Source organism: Esox lucius, chromosome 9 (genome assembly GCF_011004845.1).
Source record: "Esox lucius isolate fEsoLuc1 chromosome 9, fEsoLuc1.pri, whole genome shotgun sequence".
Lineage (NCBI taxonomy): Eukaryota > Metazoa > Chordata > Actinopteri > Esociformes > Esocidae > Esox > Esox lucius.
The window spans coordinates 11,252,319-11,274,004 of record NC_047577.1 but is presented as its reverse complement, the minus strand read 5'-3'; the positions used below and the strand labels follow the sequence as shown (position 1 = coordinate 11,274,004).

The window sequence follows — 21,686 nt, the reverse complement described above, 5'->3', positions numbered from 1 at the left end:
TGTGTTAGCGGCAACTCGACAATTTTATGAAACCTAGTTTACAGTGCCACCTAGTGGAACATGTTTGCTGGAATTACGTGTTTTCTCTACTGACTGAACACTGCCCATTGATAGCAAAAAAAAACCTATTTGTGTCAGCACCGTCCATACCTGGAAGAAGCAGTATTTGACAAGTCCTATTGTACATGAATTATCGCTCGTGAATAAAAATGGATAATCAACATAAGGGGCAAATGCTTGAGAATATGAAATGAGCTTGAGGTGAGACATAGGCTTAGTGGCGTGGTTGTGGTAAATGCATATTTTCGTTTTAGTTTAAATGATCTGTTTATTTCAGAATGACGTCATTCGTTCAAAGGACTATAGATGTACAGGAATATACATTGTCATACACTGACATGGCTCCATTCATTCGTTCATCTGACTTGTCATGAATCATCACGCTTTCTCTGCGCTTACTCGGTGTGAACTTGTATAACTCAGCTATTGAAAAAGTGCATAGCCAGCACTTAATTTAGTGCTTACGCTTTGTTCCATATTTCCGTACAGTGTTAATAGATACAACTGTATATCACCTTTTGTTTTTAGATTTGGTTTTCAATACATATTTTAACAAAATCAGACAAATTATTTCCCGATTTGATTGACTGAAGCGCGTTTGGAGTGTTACCAAAAAAATGGGCCATGTTCAGCAGGTTTTTTTGTTCTGGAATATTCACATAGAAATAGGTTGGATAGAACAAACATGCCTCTCCGACGTGCAAAATTATGAATTCCGTTAGCTCTATTCGGGGAATGTCTATCTTTAATTTTCGAAAACGTTTTTCAACTGAACGTGACCCTGGTCTCACTTCCTCTATTCTCAGAACTGCTTTTCTGTAAAAGTCCCTTCCCTGGGCTCGCAGTTCAGCGCTCGTACTTGACTATGGAGGCAAACAGTGTCGTCTTGAGGCCCGCTCTTATTTTGGCATCGGTGATGAGCTTTGTACAATGCTTAGTCATGGTGAGTTACAGCTTTCCCTCGTTCATATGTGGCGCACAGACACGAAACTACAGCGATGGAACAACTCAGCGATGTGAGTGTATTTTACTGTTTACAACAGCGATCCTGATTGAAGTGCTATATTGTTTGTGATTTATTCGCGCATCGTTTGCACAAGAATGTTTAATGTTCATAGATGTTTTCGATGCCGTTTTATCAAGAATCAAATGGACATGCCAGTTAGTAGCCTATGATCCGCTAATTGTGACTGCCACTTTTCTTCTTCAATAGCCCGTGTTGTTTTGTTGCCGTTTTGTCGATTTAGTATTTAGTCAAGGTCTTAAAAAAGCATGTGTTAGCACCAATTCTGAAAGAGTTGTCTTGTTAGCTAGCTAGCTAATAACGTCATTGCATGCCAACACTTCAGTATGTGTGCTTCGGCTACATGTATGGTTATGTCACTAAGCTAAGGTAGCATTAAATTGTGAGGGGAATCAAACCCTTTGTCTGAAACCAGTATTCTAATCGTCTTGCATTGCGCGGCACAGGCAACACTTTTTCCTTCTATGTGCCGGTATCTCGGTCTACATAAGGACTCGCTTGACTTCTGGGTCATGTTTTGGTACATGCAGTTCCATAATAATTTGCTTGCTCCCCCAACTCCCTCAATAGTCAGCGCTGGTTACACAGTCCGTGATCAAATTAGTCACTGGTGCGGGCGCGTTGGCAATCTGTGAATTTTGTTTGACGTAACCCTATGCTAAGCTTTTGTTTTTATCCACGGCGCCTAGTGTTTCTAAAAGCTTGTGAGGGTATAAGGGTGGTTGTATTGGTTGGCCTTAGTGTTAACAACTATCGCAGTAAGCAATGGCTGTTTCGGTTATTGATTTTAAAATTAAAGAAAGTTCATGCCTGAAACCACAATGGCAACTGTACAGATTTTCATCCTATTGCAATCCAGTAGTTTTTAAACCAGCCTGCACCCATCTCTAATGTCACACATCAAATCGAAAATGTTTCTTTCTCCATGGAGTCACATATTTGGCTCAGAGAGAGTATTTATTTTAGCCCGTGGATTATAGGCCTTCTAGGGAATAAGTTATACTAGGATAAACATGAGCATCGTCTCGGTAAGCGTTGAGCAAATGGTGACTCACAAACTGAATTTTGTAACTGGGAGGGATAAGCCATTCAGGCAATTGCCTGCTTCTCACACATCGACCAGCGATGAAAAACACCCATACTTTAGACGGCCAGTGTGTGGCCTCCACCCCCTAGTCTGAACTCTGGGTAGTAGTATAACCAATCGTTAGTGAAACCATAGTGTAGCAGTAGTACTGTAATAATGTTATCAGACCGTGTCTCAAAGAAGGATCTTGTTCATAGCAGCTAATTGTCCAACCGTATAAAATTAGACCGCTCTTGGTTTCACTTCTGCGAATTCTGAAAGTACAGAAGTCCTGCTAGTAGTGTAGGGAGTTGAGGATCTTACCGTCTTGTGTATTTTGAAAATCGTATACTAGAGGTAGTGGGGCTTAGGCTATGACAGACGTGTGTGTGTGTGTGTGTGTGTGTGTGTGTGTGTGTGTGTGTGTGTGTGTGTGTGTGTGTGTGTGTGTGTGTGTGTGTGTGTGTGTGTGTGTGTGTGTGTGAAACCCATGATATGGTCAGAAGTTATGCATCGTCTAGGAAAGAGACATTTGCTCCGCAGGCTTCAACAGGTAGGCCACACAACTCGTCCTTCCAGCCGCTCGGTTCAGTCCAACAGAGCATTTCCTTGTCTCTTGCATGGCCTGGTAATCGCTGTGTGCAAAATGTGACACTGCATTTAAATAGGCCAGTCTGAGCAGCTTGGTGGAGTAACAATTGTCGCTGAGTAATGCGTGCATGGGGACTGGGGTACCATTGCATTTTGAAGTGTCCGGGGCAAAGTTCTGGATTTAATTCTTTATTTATTTTGTTCTTTCAATAGGCTTCAACCTTGTGTAACTGATGTAACTTAGCACACAGGGAGCTTAAGACCGGCGTGCGTGTTACTTTTCACTGTAGGCATGGCTACTCTCGAATCCTTCCAATCGGTCACTAGACTGGCCATGGAGAAAGGGGGGAAAAAAACATCAGTCACGCTGACTAATTAAATTGTGTCCTAATGTAAGTCACTTGCGCTCTGTCAGCAAGGTTTATCTCTAAACATCAGACTCGGTGCGTGTGCTCTGCCTCCCGTTTGGGCCCTTCCCAACGGACATGGGTTCAAAACATTTCTGAAAGTCTTCCCAGTATTCTGGGCGTTTCCTCCTGTCCAACTGAAGAGCCACGTGGGTATGGTTTGAGTCTTCCCTGTTGGTTTTACTGTGACACAAAAGCTTAGTTAAGTGAGGATGCATTCTCCGAAACTATACCGAAAGGTGTTTGAACCCAGGTCTACTGCACTGCGCTTCCATGTGATATGGATGTCGACACGGAAAGTCTCCCAAAGCTGTGATGTCCCAGACCGTGTTGACATAGGTTTAGTCACAGTGACTCAGAGAAAAATATGGCCCTTTCTCAGCAGATCCATGAGTGTGACTGAACTATTGTGTCCTTTTGGAAGTTGTAGCTATGTTGCGTCTGTGTCTGTCTGTTCTTGAGCCGTGTTTTGTTCTGACAAAGTGATTGGAGTTGGGAGTGCTTTCAGAATGTTTTTGAGCTGAGTCACTCACTTGTTGATTAAATTGCTGACGCTCAGAAAAGAGAGTTCTAGGTCCAGATTAGCTTAACTCGGTCTACACAGTTTAGATGGTAAAACAACAGTGAAATGAAGCCCAGAGTCAGGGGTCGATTCAGTTTGGATAGTAGGGAAAAGTTAAAGCACCCAACATGTTAAAAACATCTGAACAGAGATGCCAACAACCATGACCCATTTTAAGAAAAAACTGTCAAATAGTGTTCACCCTAACATAGTTCTCTCTCTCTCTTGTCTTCTAGTTGCCAATGGTGCCCGGACCTTCCCAGTAAACACAACAGAGTAAACTGACATTCCAGAGCAGGGTGACTACTAGGAAAGCTTCTAGAGTGAAGTGACTGATCAATCATACGAAACTGAGCTCCCCCTCCTCATTCCTGAACCTCGAGGGCTGCTAGCTACACTGACGACACTTTTGGCACCTGCTCCTCTTTCTCTCTGTACGGTATTCAGTAGACGTTTACACTCCCCTGAACGCCCCCTCCCCTCTTCTTTCCAACTCCTGTGGGAAGAGTAGCTAGCTCCCTGGGCTACGTTTGATTACGGTTATGATCACCATTAAGATGCAGCAGAATATCAGTTTCTGTTTTCTTGGTCTCTGAACGGAAAATCAATAAGGACGTTTTTACTTGCCATTCGGTTCCACCCCCCCCCCCCCCCCCTTGGCCATTTCTGTTAGAATTATATATTTTTTGGTTTGCTGGATCCTTGGGGAAAAAAACATTAAACCAATAAAAAGGACTTTTTGGAGTGAAGAAAATATTTTGGAGTGCTAGACACAACTCTGTCAGCTTGTCTGGACTGTTGTTGACTCCTTTGTTTGGGAAAGTTGTTGAAATCTCCTCCCTGAGACAAACTCCTACTGCTGCCAAAAACAACAAGAAAATGTGTCCTGCCCCATACTTCCTGCCATAAAGGCCATAAAGTGTCCTCCCTCGACTGGTCCCCTCAAAGAAAAGACAAACGAAGAAGAGGTTACTCTAGGGCAGGCAGGAGATCATCCAGAACACTAGTCTTAATAACGCAATAAATCACAGAGGATTACAATTGTCCTGGTTGTTGCCTGCATAACCATGACTGGCAGTTGTTGCACGCCAGCACCTGAACGTTATGGCCTAGCTTGTGAAGTAAGCGGGAGTACACACACGAGTCATACGTTCATGTTGGCCAGTGTTGAGGTGTAAGGACTACGTAACTGTTTTTAAGAGAGCTCCTTTTATAATCTCTGAACGTCAGACTCTCAAACCCCTCACCCACCCCAAAAAAACCAAAACGCCACCCCTTGGAAAGGGTACTAACGTCCGGGCTTCCTCCGTTGCAGCTCCGCTGTCCCCCCCCCCCCCCTCGTCTTAGTTTGACCCTTACCCCTCAGCACGCGAGGATGTCTGGCGGTAGTCGCCCACAGCAGCGCTCTTAGTCGTCGTCGTCGTGGCGGCTTCGACGGGAGGCGGCCGGGAGAGACCCATCAGGATGTCCAACGAGAGCCTGACAGAGTGCAAGGCGGTGGTGACGCCGTCGACGCGCAACGGCCACCGCGTCTTCAGCTACACGCTGGAGAGCCACACGGCGGCCGCGTTCGCCATCATGAACGAGCTGCGGCTGGACGGCCAGCTGTGCGACGTGACGCTGCGGGTGCGCTACAACGACCTGGGGGCCGTGGACTTCGTAGCCCACAAGGTTGGTGGCCCCTCGTTAACAGCCGTGCCGGCGCTGGAGTCCAGACATGTTCGGGCCTGTTTGTTCCAAGCGGGGGGAACTTGGGGGTGGGGGCTGTTTTAATCAGATCTTAAAACGGTCTCAGGTGAAAGTGTAAGCGGAGATGGCTAGTAAAACCTTTTTGGGATCTGATTACGAATTGGTACATTAATAATGAACTGCTTCACTTTCACCAAATTAGCCGAGGACGGCGGCAGCCGAGGCGATCTTATTTCTGGTCGTTAACGTTACTCTCCACGGTTCCAGGTGGTGCTGGCCTCGTCCTCTCCGGTCTTCAGGGCCATGTTCACCAACGGCCTGAAAGAGTGTGGCATGGAGGTGGTGCCCATCGAAGGGATACACCCCAGGGTGAGTGTTCATTGAACGTTTGAAACACTTGCATCCGTATGCATTTTAACCGAGCATTGGGGGTAGCCGGGAAGGTCCTAATTAAGACCTAAACGACCAGGCAAAGGGAGTTCGGAACTAAGTAGTGACCGGAGGAGTGGAAAAGGCTTCCCTTTACCTGGTCTTGATTAGGGACTTCCCTAAAGTGGTGAACACAGTGGAGTGCTTCTACTTGGTGCATTTAACACCTCTGACAAAGTGTGACTCCATAGGAAAGACTGTTTCTGTGGTAAACAAATATCTCCGTAACACTCAACAAACAGGGGTCACGTGATCAGCGCTCATTTCCTCAGGAAGCCCACTACACACACACACACACACACACACACACACACCTGTTAGAGCTTGCCTCTCTGGTTCCAGCTGGTGTGTGTGTTGCCCCACTGAGTCTGCCAGAACCGATTGTAATCATCCCACCACACGTGCACACACACACACACACACTGCCCTCACAGAAAGAGACTTTAGGCAACCCTTGTAGTTTGACTAATGAGAGGATGACTAGAGCCTGGTGGACAGAGGCGGCACTGTCAAGGGGTTATCTCCGAAGTGTGTTCTGGCTTTGGTTCTTATTGCTGCGTTGTCAGGCCAACTGTGTGAAGAAAGAGTCCGGTGCATTTCTAATGCTACCAATGAATCAAGCCCTTTCTGTGTGCCCGGCCTTGTCTGGTCTATGTTCTGTCACCTCCCACTGGGTCCCTGTCGCTCTGCTTTCTCCTTGACGCCCCCCCCCCCTTGTTTCCCCCCCCCCCCTGCCCCTCTTCAGGTGATGGAGAGGCTGATAGAGTTTGCCTACACGGCCAGCATCTCCGTAGGGGAGAAGTGCGTGATCCACGTCATGAACGGCGCCGTCATGTACCAGATCGACAGTGTTGTGAAGGCCTGCTGCGACTTCCTGGTTACGCAGCTGGACCCCAGCAACGCCATTGGCATAGCTAACTTCGCCGAGCAGATCAGCTGCACAGAGCTCCACCAGAAAGCAAGGGAATACATCTACATGAACTTCAGCCAGGTGTGTAGTAAGGACGGACCGTTCACGCGCATCTGGATGGTCGGGGTCTTTAATATGTTGTTTGTGTGCACACTCGGTAAGTGGAATCACCCATTCCTCAGTCGGCCATGGAATTCCACGTTTGGGAGTCACGGGGCCCTAGAAAAACTATTTCCAAATTCGGTGATGCCCATTTAATTTTTCTGGAATTCCGTTTTAAATGTCACCGCGCCGTATGAACACTAGGCCGTAGTGGTGCGCCGGACATTTCTATTTCACACACACACAGGCCCATAGTTCTCAATAAGCCGCACACAACCACCAGACCATGTGGATGAAGTGAGATTAGGAGGCCCGCACCGCGACCCAACAGTAAAGCCGCAAATACAGAAAATGCAGCGGCAACGTACAGTTTCCTTAGAGTCGTTTAGATAAAGACCTGTCACTCCGTTTGAGTGACAGCAGGGTGTGGGCTGGCAGCTGAAATGAAACTCGTCCTCATAGATTATGGGGGCCTAACCATGTCATTCAACCCACCCACGCTTTATCCAAACAAACAACATATAATGACCCTCTATGCGCCACTGTGGTTAAAACCCCGGGGACTGGTTATGGTATGAGTCAACCAGCACGTCTCTACTAGGCAGGTAGACCTGTTGGAGGAGCTGTCGGTTTCGGGGAACGCGTTCCCATGCCTGCGGTGCGTGAGCATTTTCCTTGTGTGGAATGTCTGCCGCGGAACACGCCGTGATTAGATCGTAAACATAATGTACGTTCAGTGGAAGGGCGCATGGATGTTTTTCAGTACGGTGATGTTATGCAGTGAGTGACAACCAGTTCTTCAGACGCTGCCACACAACCACTGAGGAACAACGCACACTGCACGCCGAGTACCGTGTAGAGCAGGCAGAGCTTTGCAATCATTTATTCATTTAATATACACACACACACACACACACAGTTCTGCCAATAATGACCAGGTCCATTTATTGTTGCAGGTGGCGACCCAGGAGGAGTTCTTCAACCTCTCCCACTGCCAACTTGTCACGCTCATCAGCCGGGACGAACTCAACGTGCGCTGCGAGTCAGAGGTTTTCCAGGCGTGCGTGGCGTGGGTCCGGTATGACCGGGAGAACCGACGGCCTTACGTCCAGGCCCTGCTGCAGGCCGTCCGGTGCCACTCCCTCACCCCGCACTTCCTCCAGGCCCAGCTCCAGTCTCTGGAGTGGGACGCCCAGTGTAAAGACTACCTGGCCCAGATCTTCCAGGACCTCACCCTCCACAAGCCCACAAAGGTGATTTGATAAGTTGACTGATGCCAAAAAAGACGATAGAATTGCCAGTGTGGACGTCCGAGGTCATCTCCTTGACCAGTAGAGTAGTTGACCTTTGCTCCTACAGGGTAATCTCCTCGACCAGTAGCGTAGTTGACTTTTGCTCCTGCCGGGTCATCCCCTGACCAGTAGAGTAGTTGACCTTTGCTCCTGCCCCGTGATATCCTCAACCTGTTAAGTTGTTGACCTTTGCTCCTGCCAGGTGATCTCGTGCCGCACGCCCAAGGTTCCCCAGCTCATCTACACGGCCGGTGGTTACTACCGCCAGTCCCTGTCTTTCCTGGAGGCCTACAACCCCTGTACCGGAGCCTGGCTGCGCCTGGCCGACCTGCAGGTCCCCCGGAGCGGCTTGGCCGCCGTGGTCATCTCCGGACTGTTCTACGCCGTCGGCGGACGGAACAACGCTCCCGACGGGAATATGGACTCCAACACGCTGGACTGCTATAACCCCATGAATAACTGCTGGCTGCCGTGCGCGCCGATGAGCGTGCCGCGGAACCGGATAGGAGTGGGGGTGATCGACGGGATGATCTACGCCGTCGGCGGGTCACACGGGTGTATTCATCACAACAGCGTGGAGAGGTGAGTCTGTGGTTACGTGAAGAAATGTTCGCGCCTCTCCCCCTGTGGGAAGTGAACCTCGGACTCCAGCGCCGCACTTTTTGTATCATCAGAGTTCGGTTACAATTGATTAGGTGTGTTGGGGCGAAATAGAACTCCGTATATGCAGGGCTCGGTTTTCTGAGCGGAACTGAGATGCTGTTACGGACCGTTTCACACAAGGAAGTAACCTTGTTCCTTGTTGGTGGTTGTGCCCAAAAAACCCACGACGAAGTTTCAAATAACATTCCGCCGGCGCACTGAATACCTGACCGCTGGCGGCCTCGTGTTGCCGTGCGTGTCCTGCTCCGAAAGGTTTGTCAACGTTACCGATATTGCCCCCCCCCTCTCCCGCAGGTACGACCCGGACAAAGACCAGTGGCAGCTGGTGGCCCCCATGTTGACGCGGCGTATCGGGGTGGGCGTGGCGGTGATCAACCGGCTGCTGTATGCCGTGGGGGGGTTCGACGGCACGCACCGCCTCCGGTCCTCTGAGTGCTACAACCCGGAAAGGGACGAGTGGCGGTCCATGGCCGCCATGAACACGGTGCGCTCTGGGGCAGGTGAGGTCATGATGCAGCATCCGCTTCCCGGCCTTGGCTTGAGGCACAATGGCGCCTCTCTGATAATGCTTGTCCCTGCTGCCTGTAGGACTCGGGTGAATATTTAACTGTCAGCTGTCCTGCAGTACGAAAGGAAAATTAAAGCCTTTGTGGTATTTAGTGATGTATTGTGGGGGTTTTTGCACAGTTTCGGCCGCTAGATGTGAAAGTGGTGCATGTGACCCAAAACGGATCTGTTTTTTGTGAAACGTGACATCCAATGGTTACGAATCAAATTCAGATAATAAACTGGCTACTTTTAAATCATTAAGATGACATCACTTTTTTTTATTTTATTTTTATACCGCATTTATTTTGTTGGTTAACCGTTTGTAAAAGCAGCAAGGCTTCCCAGGGGTTTGTGTTATATGGCCAATATACCACAGCGATTCGTCATGCCTGAGAACAGCTCTTGGCTGTGGTATATTGGCCATATACCACAAACCCCCTTGTGCTTTATTGCTTAAATAAACCAAACCAAATTTGGTACGCTTAAGATCCCAGAATGCATCTTAATGAATCACAGTGATCCTCTGTGCCCGGGGTGTCCCTTCAGGTGTCTGGCTTTAGTGCCAAGCTTTCCCAATGGGGTCATCCCAGTCAATGAAATGACTCCCGCTCTGTCCAGGTGTGTGCTCCCTGGGAAACCACATCTACGTGATGGGCGGCTACGACGGCACCAACCAGCTGAACACCGTGGAGCGCTACGACGTGGAGACGGACACGTGGAGCTTCGCCGCCTCCATGAAGCACCGCCGCTCCGCCCTCGGGGTCACCACCCACCACGGGAGGATTTATGTCCTGGGTGGGTACCTCAACCGAACAACACGCCGCGCTGAGTCACTCGCACCCCGGCGCAAGGTTTCTCTTCTCCGAACACCGTCACAAAAGCCGTGGCGCGCCAGAGGTCACCACTGGAGCGTTTGGGTCACGTTTAGTTTTCCAGTGTCAAAGTGACACTGTATGCATCTTCTCTTGTGTTCTTCCAGTGTTGTTAATCCCCGTCGGTGTCATTTACTAAAGAGCGCTGCTTTCTCTCACGGTGTTCCCAGGAGGTTACGACGGGAACACGTTCCTGGACAGCGTGGAGTGCTACGACCCGGAGACGGACACGTGGTCCGAGGTGACCCGCATGATGTCCGGCCGCAGTGGCGTGGGTGTGGCCGTCACCATGGAGCCCTGCCAGAAAGAGCTGGCCCAGTGTCAAAAGCACGAGAGGTTGGAGGTCACTGGCAGCAGTGGTAGTTTGGGGTCGTCGGGGGACTCTGGGTCGTACCACCACTCCAGGCATGGGTCCTTTGGCAGTGGGACTTGAGTCTGGCGAGAGCCGGGGGTGTGAATGTCCCCCTCCACCCCTGACTGGGTCTTCCTTGGTCCTCCGTCTTCCGTGGGAAAGGGCGCTGTTCACCCCTGGGCCCCGCTCCCTGTTTGTTCTACATGTTTTTAATTCCTCCATTCTAAATTGTTTGAATTCGTAGTTTCTAATCCAGCATGTTGAGTCACTCGCTGATCGTGAGTGAACGACTTAGTTTGGGAAACAAATTGAAATGTTAAGAGTTCTGTTCCATCTTGTTTGTGCTCCATACACAGTAGATGGCCAAATAGTAGAAATAGGAGTTCTAGATTTTTCCACATCTTCAAATCGGCAGTACTTCTGCTGTGTCTTTATTCAAACCCACAGTAGCACTATGGCTCCCTCTGGTGGGCCAATTGTGTTTTCCCTTACCTGCATCCAAAGGGGAGTAAAGGGCTGTGACACATTTAAAAGGCTAAAAACTGGCCTCTGACTATATTAAATTAGTAGCTACCTTTTCTATTTCAAGATCAGCCTGCGCAAATAAACCAAATCTAGGGGGGTGAGAGAGACAAAATTGCAATGTAACCATGGTAGTACTTTTGGCAAACTGTGGACATTTGGGGAATATGAGTGTTTTCCTGATGCAAAGTGCCATTATTATCTATGTCAGTTGGTGATTATCATCATCAGTATACACACCACTCTCTGGTGCCTGAAGCAACTGAGGCAGGGCAAAGTAGCACTTTGGTTGGACACTTCAGCCTATTGCCAACAGTGGTGAAAGCAGACCTAGGCTGCCTTGATGTGAAGACTGTGCTATACGCCCAACAAAATCCAAAACCAATTGCAGGTCATTTTCGGCATGGAAAAACCGTAGCATTGAGGAGTTTTTTTTTTTTTTTTATTATGATTTTTAATTAACATGTTAAGGACTGAGTCGTGTTGGTGAACCGTTACACAACTTCCCCGTGACTGGTTGGACCTAATCATACACGTCAAGTCCAGACCAAGAAGTGACTATTCTTGTGCGTTATGTCCCATCGAGAGTGTCTCTGAATGAGACGGAAAGAAAAGGTCTGAGGTTATTTCCCCGTGTCGTGCACTGTCTGGTTGGATGTGGGGCACGAAGTGATTAATAGGGTGCCATTTTAAATCGTTTGAACGGGCCATTTAGAGCAATGATTTGTATCACTGGTTTAAGCTACAAAGGTTTTTTTAAGTGACGTTTTTGTACATCGATATTCTATTCCAATGGAGTCCTGTACAGAAGAACCTCAAGTTTTCTTTTTTTTTTATTTATTTTGTTTTGTGTCCTTCTGTTGTTGTTGTTGTTGTTGTTGTTGTTGCTTTAAATGACCACAACAACGTTGGGCTCTGTTCAACGTATATCGTGGATGTTACGACGTTACGGCGTGATTCGAAAATTTTACCAGCAATGTTCCCGCGTCAGAGAAGACCGCTGTCACGGTAAATGCTTTATACGTCGACTCATTCGAAAAGGACCTTAACGCCTGTTGCACAGTGTATATTTCTTCAGTGATACAGATTGAACGAAGCCCTTGGTATTCAAATTGTGTTCAGATATTGTTTTCTTTCTAAATGAGCAGCATGCTTTATGTGTGGGCATGCCAGTTTGAATGCCTAACATTTGGTAAAGACATTATGCCTCTTTTGAAAAGGGACTTTTTTTTTTCTCGTCTCAGTAGTTGAAATGATTATAGAATATTTAAAGAAATGCTTATTACATTTTTCAGCAAACACACTGTACAAAAAACACATTATATATTAAAATTATATGTTTATTGTAACACTGTAGTGTGTTATTTATTTTTTAACCCAAGTTCTGGGCATGATTTCGCAGAGTGTCTTGAGAATTGGTCTAGGATCAGTATTTGAATTTTTAGATCATTATGAATACAATTGGAGTACTTGATCCTGGAGCAGCGGCAACACTTTGGAGAACATGAGAGGAAGTGGCTGTGCATGGGTTACCCACAAGATGGCGCCTAAAAACTTGTTTGTGTTCTGTACGATTGGTCAACAATATCACCAGTTACATCACAGGAATTCATGCCATTAATGATGGATTTCTGGATTCGTTGTGAAGTATAACATCCATCGTTTATGTATTTTGCTCACAAGGTTCTAATGGTTATATTTCATGTAAATATGCGTTCTATTAACGGACTACATGCTGTATAACCCTGTTATTGATACTAATAGGGGCATCATTTATCATGAATGTTCACATTCCCTTGGTGAATTTGGCAGCGGAATGCCAAGTATGCTCCGGGCAACAGTAGCCTAGATGCTAATGCTGAACCTCTCATGGGCAATGGTCACAGATAGTCCAGGGCAGGTGTTGCCAATGGGTGGCCTGTAGGCCTAATCTGACTTATGCATTTTTTTGCTTTTGGGACCTTAATAGATTCATTCAATATGGTATGAGTGGCTGTGGTATATCGCCAACATACCATGGCTAAGAGCTATTCTGAGACCCTGGATCACTCAGCTGTGTTATATTGGCAATATACCACAATCCCATGACATGCCTTATTGCTATTATTAATGCAATTTGATGGTTTCATAAACCATGTATCTGGAGCTCTTCCAGGGCTTCATACCATAGTTCATACTGTATTTCTGAAAAGGGGTATAACAGAGTTTCTCTGCGGGGATAGGAGAACCTGCCAGAAGGACAACCGTCTCTGCAACACTCCATCAATCAGGCCTTTTACAGTAGAGAGGCTAGATTGAAGCCAACCCTGTGTAAAATGCATATGACTTGCTGCCTGAAGGACTCTGAAAGCATGAAGGCTTGCATGAGATTGTGATCTGATGAGACCAAAATCAAATGATTAGGCCTGAATGGCAAGCGCCATATATGGTTAAAACAACGTACTGCTCATCGCCTGGTAAATACCATCCCTGTGGTGAAACATCACGCTATTTGGATGCTTTTCAGCAGAAGAGAATGGTCAAGATTGAGGGAAGGATGAATGGAGTAAAATAGAGTGGTCCTTGAAGATCTACAAGAAATTGAAGAAACGGCCCAAATCCAGGTGTGCAAAATGTGCAGTGTAAGCTACATTTTGTAATCATTAGCAGCCTAAAATTGTGTTCCGTTCCGACTATTCTTCCAAAAATCGACCCATTTTTGAATATTGTGACCTATTAAACCATTGCTGAAACTTAAGAGATTGCGTGATCCAACTTTAAAGGTAAATTCCAAATCCACGTTTACTGTGAAAACAGATCTCTTTGCTAGAAAACGTGCCTTTACATCTTAATCACGCTCTAACATCATACTATGGATTTAATCCACATTCCTTTACACAGCTTATGCGGTAATGATGATTCACTTATCTCTCTAGATAACTGTCAAGGTGAAAGACGTATTTAATAGCTAGTTAGGCTAATTCATGACACACGTGGCTAATAAATCAACATTGTAATGGCTTGTTTTTTTTTACGTGCTGAGAAAACGGGCGGCATGGGCCATTTGAAGAAAGCTGGGGTGCTGAAGCGTCGTTTTTTTCGGAGTCAGAGGGTTTTAATGGCATACCTGTAGGCTATGGAATTTGTCAATCGAGGCTATTTACACGAAACTCTAAAATCTTTAAAGAAACAAATCTTTCAAAATCGGCATAAAGCAGGCTTCGTGATTTTGGCTTATGCAAATGACTAAAAGTCGAAAAACCAGATTTCCCCCCAATAGCCTCAACTTGCCAGGCGACGAATAGGGGTCGGCGACGCACGTGATACTTGTTTTTTCAGTAAACCTTCGGGACTCCTACCTGTCCTTCTTTCACCCGTCCAGGTAAGTGTCCGGTTGTGAAATCTGTTGAAAAGTTGTTGTTGTTTTTTCTTGTCTAGAAATTCTATTTATAAACATCCATTTTTCGGAAAGCGATTACTCCGCGTTGTGAACACCGATGTAGACTACTAGTAATAATTTACTTCTATTTTTGTCTGATAGTGATTGCCTGACTGGCAGGTATTGGTTTACCACAATTGTACTGTGGCTTACTTGTACTACTTATCAGTTAAATTGGGGTTATAATATAGTTAATTTCGATTTTAACGATGTATTATATTTGTATTCTAAATGCACTGTTGATGGAGTAAGAATTTTTTACTTTTTGTACAGTAGCCTACCCTATGAGATTAATACACTTGGACTTGAGTTTGGGGAGGAGCTCACTGGATTTGAGTACCGGTAACTCGTACTTAATACTGTTTTAGTTCATGTAGTGTATCATTTGTAGCGTAATCTCTAAAGGAGCCTATCGCAGAGATTCTTTATGGACCTACCCGAAATAATCAGTATCGCCCTTGCCTGTAAACTAACTACGAGTCAAACACTGACAGGTGTTCCTTTCATCTTGCAAGGTATGCTAGTAACCTGGCAAAGTGGCCTTACCAAAACTGTAGTATCAGTTGGTTCACGTAGGTTGCTGTGTGTTTTATATTAATTGTCTGGTACAATTTATGAACAAGCTTTTGTAATCGTCTCAAAATTCACTGTTATTTAGACGTTGACGTAGTAAGAAGTTACTTGCTTTGTGTATTGTTTTTGTAAAAAAAAAAAGAGAGCTTGTGAAAATCACGCCATTTTTAAGTAAGGTTCTGCTACTCTTAATATACTGTAGGTTAAAATGGTGAATCAGAAGTGAACAGTAAATCATTATTCATCTATGGTTTCCTTAAAACAGTGAGCCTGCTCATTGGTGTCCAACCATTGTTGGCAAACTTGATTAGCAACTTGACTATCGTAACTGGACTACAGTACATGCTATAGCTTCGTTACCTTTCCCAGGCTAGGTGAATAGATGATGTAGAAGAAACCTTGTCAATTCCCTCCCCAACCAATTTTGAAATCTAAGCCCCATCTATCCCTAAATTATATACTATTACTGAGTAGAAAAACATGTTGCCTAAAGAACAGTCTTTGTGTCAGATGAGTTGTCTAATATGAAGCTCAATATAACCATTTGTAATAATTACTGCAATTAAAGCAATACTTTATGGTTGTTAAAACACTAATCCTGAACTGGTAACTTCCTGCCTCATCCTCATCCTTAGGATGATCCCTGTGACTGAGTTCCGGAACTTTGCCTCGGGACAGCACCCTGAGTTCCGTGTTCTAAAGCCATGGTGGGATGTGTTCTCAGAATACCTCTGTGTGGCCATGCTCATGATTGGTGTGTTTGGGTGCACGCTACAAGTAAGAATAAACTAATTAAAATCAAGCCCCAATTAATGTTTATAATTCCTAACTTATGACAATTAGTAATTATACCAGTATGAACTTTGAGTGAAGCATGAGGACCATTTAAACGTAAAAAGAAAAAATACTATCACGTCTGAGTTTTTGTCCCTGGATAATAAAGACAGCTTAACTTTAATGAATGTGTTTGACTACACTCCCGTAACATTGCAAAGCATTCTTATCAGTAAGGGTGACCTCTAGCTTTGGGAAAATAGAAACACTGTAAGCTTTCATTGTCCTGACCCAGTTACTGTACCAGGCTAATGTTTCATTTTACCAAACAATCCTGATCATCAGATTATATTACACCTGGGGTGAATAGATCCCACACAAAATCAAATCCCCATGTTATTTTGTTAAATTAATATAGACTACTCTGCATGTTATACCATTGACAATCTTCCAAATAGTACTTACACTGATTTTCTCCTAACTTTTTTTCTCTGTATCTCAATCAATCATAGCTTACCCAGGAGAAGATATCATGCCTTCCCAGTCATTTCTCCAGCCCCACCCCAGAGGCCATTGACTGCAGCCACATTCGCAGCCACAGGGAGAATGAGACTTGGGAGCACCATACCTTCGTCAAGCCCATCAGGTAGGTAGTCTAGAGTCATGTTAGGAAGGCAAGCCAGAGAGTTTCCGTTTGAAATCCTAGCTCCTAATGGGAAAGTCGGGGTCCGAACAGAGTAAAACAAAATCTAAACGTTTGCGTCCCTTAACAATACAGTAATCTTCTGCCTCTTCTCCCACAGCCCTATCATCCAGGAGGTGTTCGGACGTAAAAACGACCTCGATATCCACCAGTACATATTTGTCAACCACTACTGTTACGAGCGGGCGGTGCACTGGTATGGCAAATATTTCCCCTACCTGGTCGTAATCCACACCGTTGTCTTCATGGTGGCCAGCAGCTTCTGGTTCAAGTTCCCCGGGACGTCGTCGAAAATTGAACTCTTCGTCAGCATCCTGGGGAAGTGTTTTGACTCGCCCTGGACCACTCGGGCACTCAGTGAGGTGTCGGAGGAGCGCGGCGAGGAAAAGATGGTGATATGGAGGAAGACAACCATGTCAAAGTCAACGGCATCAGCATTCGCTACCTCGCCAGAAGGCGGACCTGGAGTAGAGGAGGAGACTGTGGGACTTCTCCGGCAGTCGTCCGTCAAGTCAAATCCAGACAAGAAGAACCTGGAACCGCAACCAGCAGCCTCACTCCTGGACAAGAAAGAAGGAGAGCAGGCTAAAGCACTATTTGAGAAGGTGAAAAAGTTCCGAACACACGTAGAGGAGTCCGATCTTCTCTACCTGATGTATGTTCTCCAGACCTCCCTCAAGGTCTTCCAGTTTGTCCTCATCACCTGCTACAGTGTTGCGTTGGTGCCCAACATTGAGATTGTGGTTCGTTGCTTTGTTCCTCCGGAGCTCACAGGCTTTGACATCTACTGCTGTAACCACAACAAAGCCCACCTCTTTTCCAAACTGTGCTACTGTTACATTTGCTTTGTCGGAGTCTATGGGCTCCTGTGCATCTACACTCTCTACTGGCTCTTCCACCGGCCCCTAAAGGAGTACTCTTTTGAGCATGTGCGCCTGGAGACAGGCATAAATGACATCCCAGATGTCAAGAATGATTTTGCATTTCTCCTGCACCTCAGTAACCAGTACGACGCTCTCTATTCCAAACGCTTTGCCGTCTTTCTGTCTGAAGTCAGTGAGAGTTGTCTCAAACAAGTCAACCTTAACCACGAATGGACCGCCAAGAAACTTAGATCCAAACTCACCAGGAATGCTGACAACCGCCAAGAACTTCATCTCTTCATGCTTCCTGGTCTCCCAGACACAGTCTTTGAAATCCCAGAAGTAGAGTCTTTGAAACTGGAGCTTCTGACCAATGTGACCATTTCCTCCAGTGTGGTACAGCTAGCTTCTCTCCAAGAGCTGTCCCTCATCCACTGTCCCGCCAAGCTTCAGCTCGCCGCTCTGTCCCACTTTAGAGAGAAGCTCAAGGTGCTCAGGCTTGCTTTTCAGGGCCTTGAACAGGTGCCTATGTGGATGTACACTCTGCAGAATCTCGAGGAGCTCCACCTGAGTGGCCCGTTGGCTCAAGAACTCTCCCGCAGTGCCACCTTAGACTCCCTGCGTGAGCTGAAGGAGCTACGAGTCCTCACCCTTCGCAGCCGTCTAACCAAGATCCCGCCAAGTGTTGGCGATGTGGCGGTCCACCTTCAGCGCCTCTGCATCTACAACGAGGGTCTCAAACTCCAAGCCTTCAGCGTCCTGAAGAAACTATCCAACCTGGCTTCTTTGGAGCTGACTGGGTGCCAGCTGGAGAGAATCCCCAGTGCTGTCTTCAGCCTGTCCGGCCTGCAGGAGCTGGACCTGAGAGAAAACAAGCTGACGACCGTGGAAGAGATCTTGAGTCTGCAGCACTGCCGGCGCCTGGTGATCCTTCGTCTGTGGCACAATAGCATTAGCTACATCCCGGAGCACATCTCCAAGCTCAAGTCCTTGGAAACGCTGGACATCAGCTGGAACAAGCTATGGAAACTTCCATCACGCCTCTTCTACTGTACCAAGCTTCGTCACCTGGACTTGTCCCACAACCAGCTTGCGTCGTTGCCCTCGGAAGTGGGGATCCTCCAGAGTCTACAGTTCTTCTCTGCAGCATTTAACTGTCTCGAACAGCTGCCAGAGGAGCTGTTCTCCTGCAAGAGACTTAAGACTCTGGCGCTGGGCAACAACTGCCTGCTCTCGCTTAGCCCCAAGGTGGGTAACTTGGCCCAGCTAGTGCGCCTGGAGCTTAAGGGGAACCGGTTAGAGTCTCTTCCCCCAGAGATTGGGGACTGTCCCTTGTTGAAGACCAGTGGTTTGGTCGTAGAGGACAGTCTGCTGGATCTACTACCGTCAGATGTACAGAGTAGGATGAAAGACACAGTGCACTGATGACAGCTGAGCGACAGGAGGTTTAGTGACACTAAATTGGACAGACCTGTCAGCCCTGTGGAAATTGATCGGGCCACTGGAAATTGATCGGGCCACTGGAAATTGATCGGGCCACTGGAAATTGATCGGGCCACTGGAAATTGATCGGGCCACTGGAAATTGATCAGTCCACTGGTTGGGTCCAAATTAAGAAAGTATAACAAGTCTTCAAGCTACGAAGGAACTATGTACATGGCGTAGTATTTTTCCCTAAAATTCACTAATCAATACAATCATTATCAACTGCAATGTACATGTATTTTGGTCAAATCACATTTACTTATTGTCTTAACTTTTCAAAATATTTTTAAATATAAAATTGGCTTGGTTTTTGCTCATAGCAGCACTGTGAAATTTAGGAAATTTTTATAGACAGGTGTGTGCCCTTCTAAGTCATATCCAGTCAATTGAATTTGTCACAATTGGACTACAATTAAGTTCTATAAACATATATTTGATTATAAATTGTGTTCTGTATAACAGAACCGACTACTTTCTGAAACGTCTGCATGTATTTCCGTCATATGTTAATCCATACCTTTTTCAAACCAAATGTCTTGCCTGGGGGTTGAACATAGTTTCTAATGAATGCTGCCTCACGGAATGTGAGGTTTGCAGAACTAGCAAAGTAAGTTTGATACTGTTCTTGTTAGACACACTAGAAAGAAAAGAGGGTTTCAGGGCTGTTGGAGTCTGTTTCAAGAAACTCTGAAGAAAACCACACGTGTCCGTTTTAAAGCTGCAACCTCACTGCTTTACCGTTCACTCCAAGTGAATGTCACTATTTTCTATTACTATATGGTAAGTGAAATCCTTGCTTATTAGAATCATAGTACAAAGTTGTCTTTTTAGGATAGCCCCACAGTAATAAATGCGGTTGGTTCCTTTGTTGTAAACATTTGCATTTTTTCTATGTCAAGGGATGGTTAACCTTACGAGAGAGAATAAAACGCTACATAGACTTCTCTACGTAGACTTTGCCTAACCATTTACAGAGCATTTGAATTTATGCCGGTGTGTTTCGAGACATACCACGCAGGATTGTGACCTTCAGTCGTGGGAAAATCAAGCACTATGCTTGAGCACTGCACAGAAACTTGATACAGTTATGACAGAATTGTCTTCACACTTGTTAAAACTCAGGGGAGTTCCGCCGGGAATGGCAAGCTCGCTACCTCAGAAGATGGTGTCTCCAGCTATCGATTTTATGCAGTAGAGAAATCATACTTCTAAGATCGATAGAGAACTCCAGTTCCATCCAGCCAGGTGGTCCTGTGAACAAGAATGGGCAAACGCTGTATCCAGTTCAACTGGTTTTTGTCATCACAGAGCGCTCTCTCTCTCCCTGTCATGGAAATGTAATGAAAATGTTGACCTAGTGTGACCTAGAGACCTTTTATTTAATTAATTAACTTAGCAACCCTTTGAATGAATGCTGGTCTTTGTGTTTCTATTCAGCAGTCGAAACTAGATGGAGTCCAAGTCAGCTACCCATCAAGTAATACTACTTCTGATAGTGTAATACAAAGCTAAACATGTTGCTTTGCAACATAGTACGATATGTTAAGTCAATATGATGAAACTCGTGTCAGGACGCAATTCCTTTGCATCCTTGCACTACATAGACACACCCATGCCAGGCGTTTTTATTCTTTGTTGTCATCAACCTTGTTTTTAGCGCCACGGCAGCACAGTCATTTAATCCACGAAACCAGTGCTAATGATGAATGTGACGAAAGTACAGTCCGCTTTTGTAAGGCGAGGTGCTTACAAACACGGCGAAGACTACAGTCTGCTTTTGCGTGAGGTCATTGACCTTATTGTTTACAGATGCGAATTTACTGGAGACACGCACCCCTACACTTACACCAGAGCTCTGCTGCTGTCGGTGTGTGTTTGTGTCTCCTAGTCCTGTCATCCATATTGTGGCCTGTACCCACTCCGGCTTAGTGCAGTCTGGACTTCTGTATACATAATTAAAGATCATATTAACCAAGCCTGGGTAGTACACACACACACACAGGCCTGTCCTCACGCACTCCTCCTCACACACTCGTCACACACACACACTCGTCGCCACACACACTCCGCCTCACACGCTCCTCACACACTCCTCACAGATGAGGCTGGTGCCCTTGTGCCCTCTCTCCCTTTCCCTGTGACTGCCAAAATAGGGGAGTAGACGGGTGGGGAGGGAAGGTGGTGTGGGGGCGGGGGGCACCCAGTGGAAATTTCCGAAGGTGTGCAGACGGCAAGGTCTGTCACACCATTGTGTCTCGGGTATGCCCAGGACATGCTCAGCATTCTGCTCTCACTATCGTTTCTTCTCTTTTCCCTTTCAGGCAGTACTGTCAGTTAAAGATGTACCTCTAGTTTAGAAAATACGTTCCCGGATTATTCAGTTCGGATCATTTACAACCCCTGAGGCCAAGCCTCCGAGAAGCCTCGGACCTCTGACCGGACCCCCGTCGAGGTCTGCAAGACAACTGTTAAAATACACACAATTACTTGGCCCTTGCTTTCTAATAGGCAGGGTTGAGCTCTTGCCACAGTGGTAACTCTATCAAATGACTATAATACACCCAGGAGAGGCCAGGCATTGTTCCCGGATGATTGATGACTGTGCTGCATAACCAGTGGAGTCCACGTCTCCAAACGAGTGTCACGTTACGCATGTGTTCCAACAGAACTAGGTAGTTCCAGCTACATTTGATCTCACCTCCTCTTGGTAAAGGTACCTCCTCTTGGCACCTCCCGGTAATGTGATTTACGTTTGATTCAAAGCTTGCCAAAAGTTATTC

The 21,686-nt window shown here is 46.2% G+C and overlaps 2 protein-coding genes across 6 annotated transcripts; both read left to right on the top strand.

Moving 5' to 3' along the window:
• The first annotated feature begins 884 nt into the window (after positions 1–884).
• On the top strand, positions 885–12,309 carry keap1b (kelch-like ECH-associated protein 1b). Of its 2 annotated transcripts, none has more exons than XM_010872787.5 (9): positions 885–1,076; positions 3,947–5,381; positions 5,667–5,768; positions 6,574–6,819; positions 7,797–8,093; positions 8,335–8,714; positions 9,090–9,295; positions 9,963–10,139; positions 10,387–12,309. In XM_010872787.5, the coding sequence occupies exons 2-9, from the start codon at positions 5,175–5,177 to the stop codon at positions 10,647–10,649; spliced, it is 1,878 nt and encodes a 625-aa protein (XP_010871089.1). In that variant the 5' UTR covers positions 885–1,076; positions 3,947–5,174; the 3' UTR covers positions 10,650–12,309. The 2 variants fall into 2 exon arrangements, with proteins under 2 accessions (XP_010871089.1, XP_012990766.1); XM_013135312.4 differs by having other exon boundaries at positions 886–1,003.
• Positions 12,310–13,465: 1,156 nt separating this feature from the next.
• On the top strand, positions 13,466–21,042 carry si:zfos-323e3.4 (volume-regulated anion channel subunit LRRC8C). Of its 4 annotated transcripts, none has more exons than XM_010872786.4 (4): positions 13,466–13,693; positions 15,717–15,858; positions 16,368–16,501; positions 16,659–21,042. In XM_010872786.4, the coding sequence occupies exons 2-4, from the start codon at positions 15,718–15,720 to the stop codon at positions 18,844–18,846; spliced, it is 2,463 nt and encodes an 820-aa protein (XP_010871088.1). In that variant the 5' UTR covers positions 13,466–13,693; position 15,717; the 3' UTR covers positions 18,847–21,042. The 4 variants fall into 4 exon arrangements, with proteins under 4 accessions (XP_010871088.1, XP_010871087.1, XP_010871085.1 ...); XM_010872785.4 differs by having other exon boundaries at positions 13,466–13,711; XM_010872783.4 differs by lacking the exon at positions 13,466–13,693 and adding an exon at positions 13,734–14,451.
• Positions 21,043–21,686: the final 644 nt, after the last annotated feature.

What these genes read in the sequence shown, in the direction of transcription:
- keap1b (XM_010872787.5), top strand. Translation starts at nt 5,175, where the DNA reads ATGTCCAACGAGAGCCTGACAGAGTGCAAGGCGGTGGTGACGCCGTCG. An exon ending in TGGACTTCGTAGCCCACAAG is followed by an intron (nt 5,382 to 5,666) that starts GTTGGTGGCCCC and finishes CCACGGTTCCAG; the next exon opens with GTGGTGCTGGCCTCGTCCTC. An exon ending in TCTACATGAACTTCAGCCAG is followed by an intron (nt 6,820 to 7,796) that starts GTGTGTAGTAAG and finishes TTATTGTTGCAG; the next exon opens with GTGGCGACCCAGGAGGAGTT.
- si:zfos-323e3.4 (XM_010872786.4), top strand. Translation starts at nt 15,718, where the DNA reads ATGATCCCTGTGACTGAGTTCCGGAACTTTGCCTCGGGACAGCACCCT. An exon ending in TGTTTGGGTGCACGCTACAA is followed by an intron (nt 15,859 to 16,367) that starts GTAAGAATAAAC and finishes AATCAATCATAG; the next exon opens with CTTACCCAGGAGAAGATATC. An exon ending in ACCTTCGTCAAGCCCATCAG is followed by an intron (nt 16,502 to 16,658) that starts GTAGGTAGTCTA and finishes CTTCTCCCACAG; the next exon opens with CCCTATCATCCAGGAGGTGT.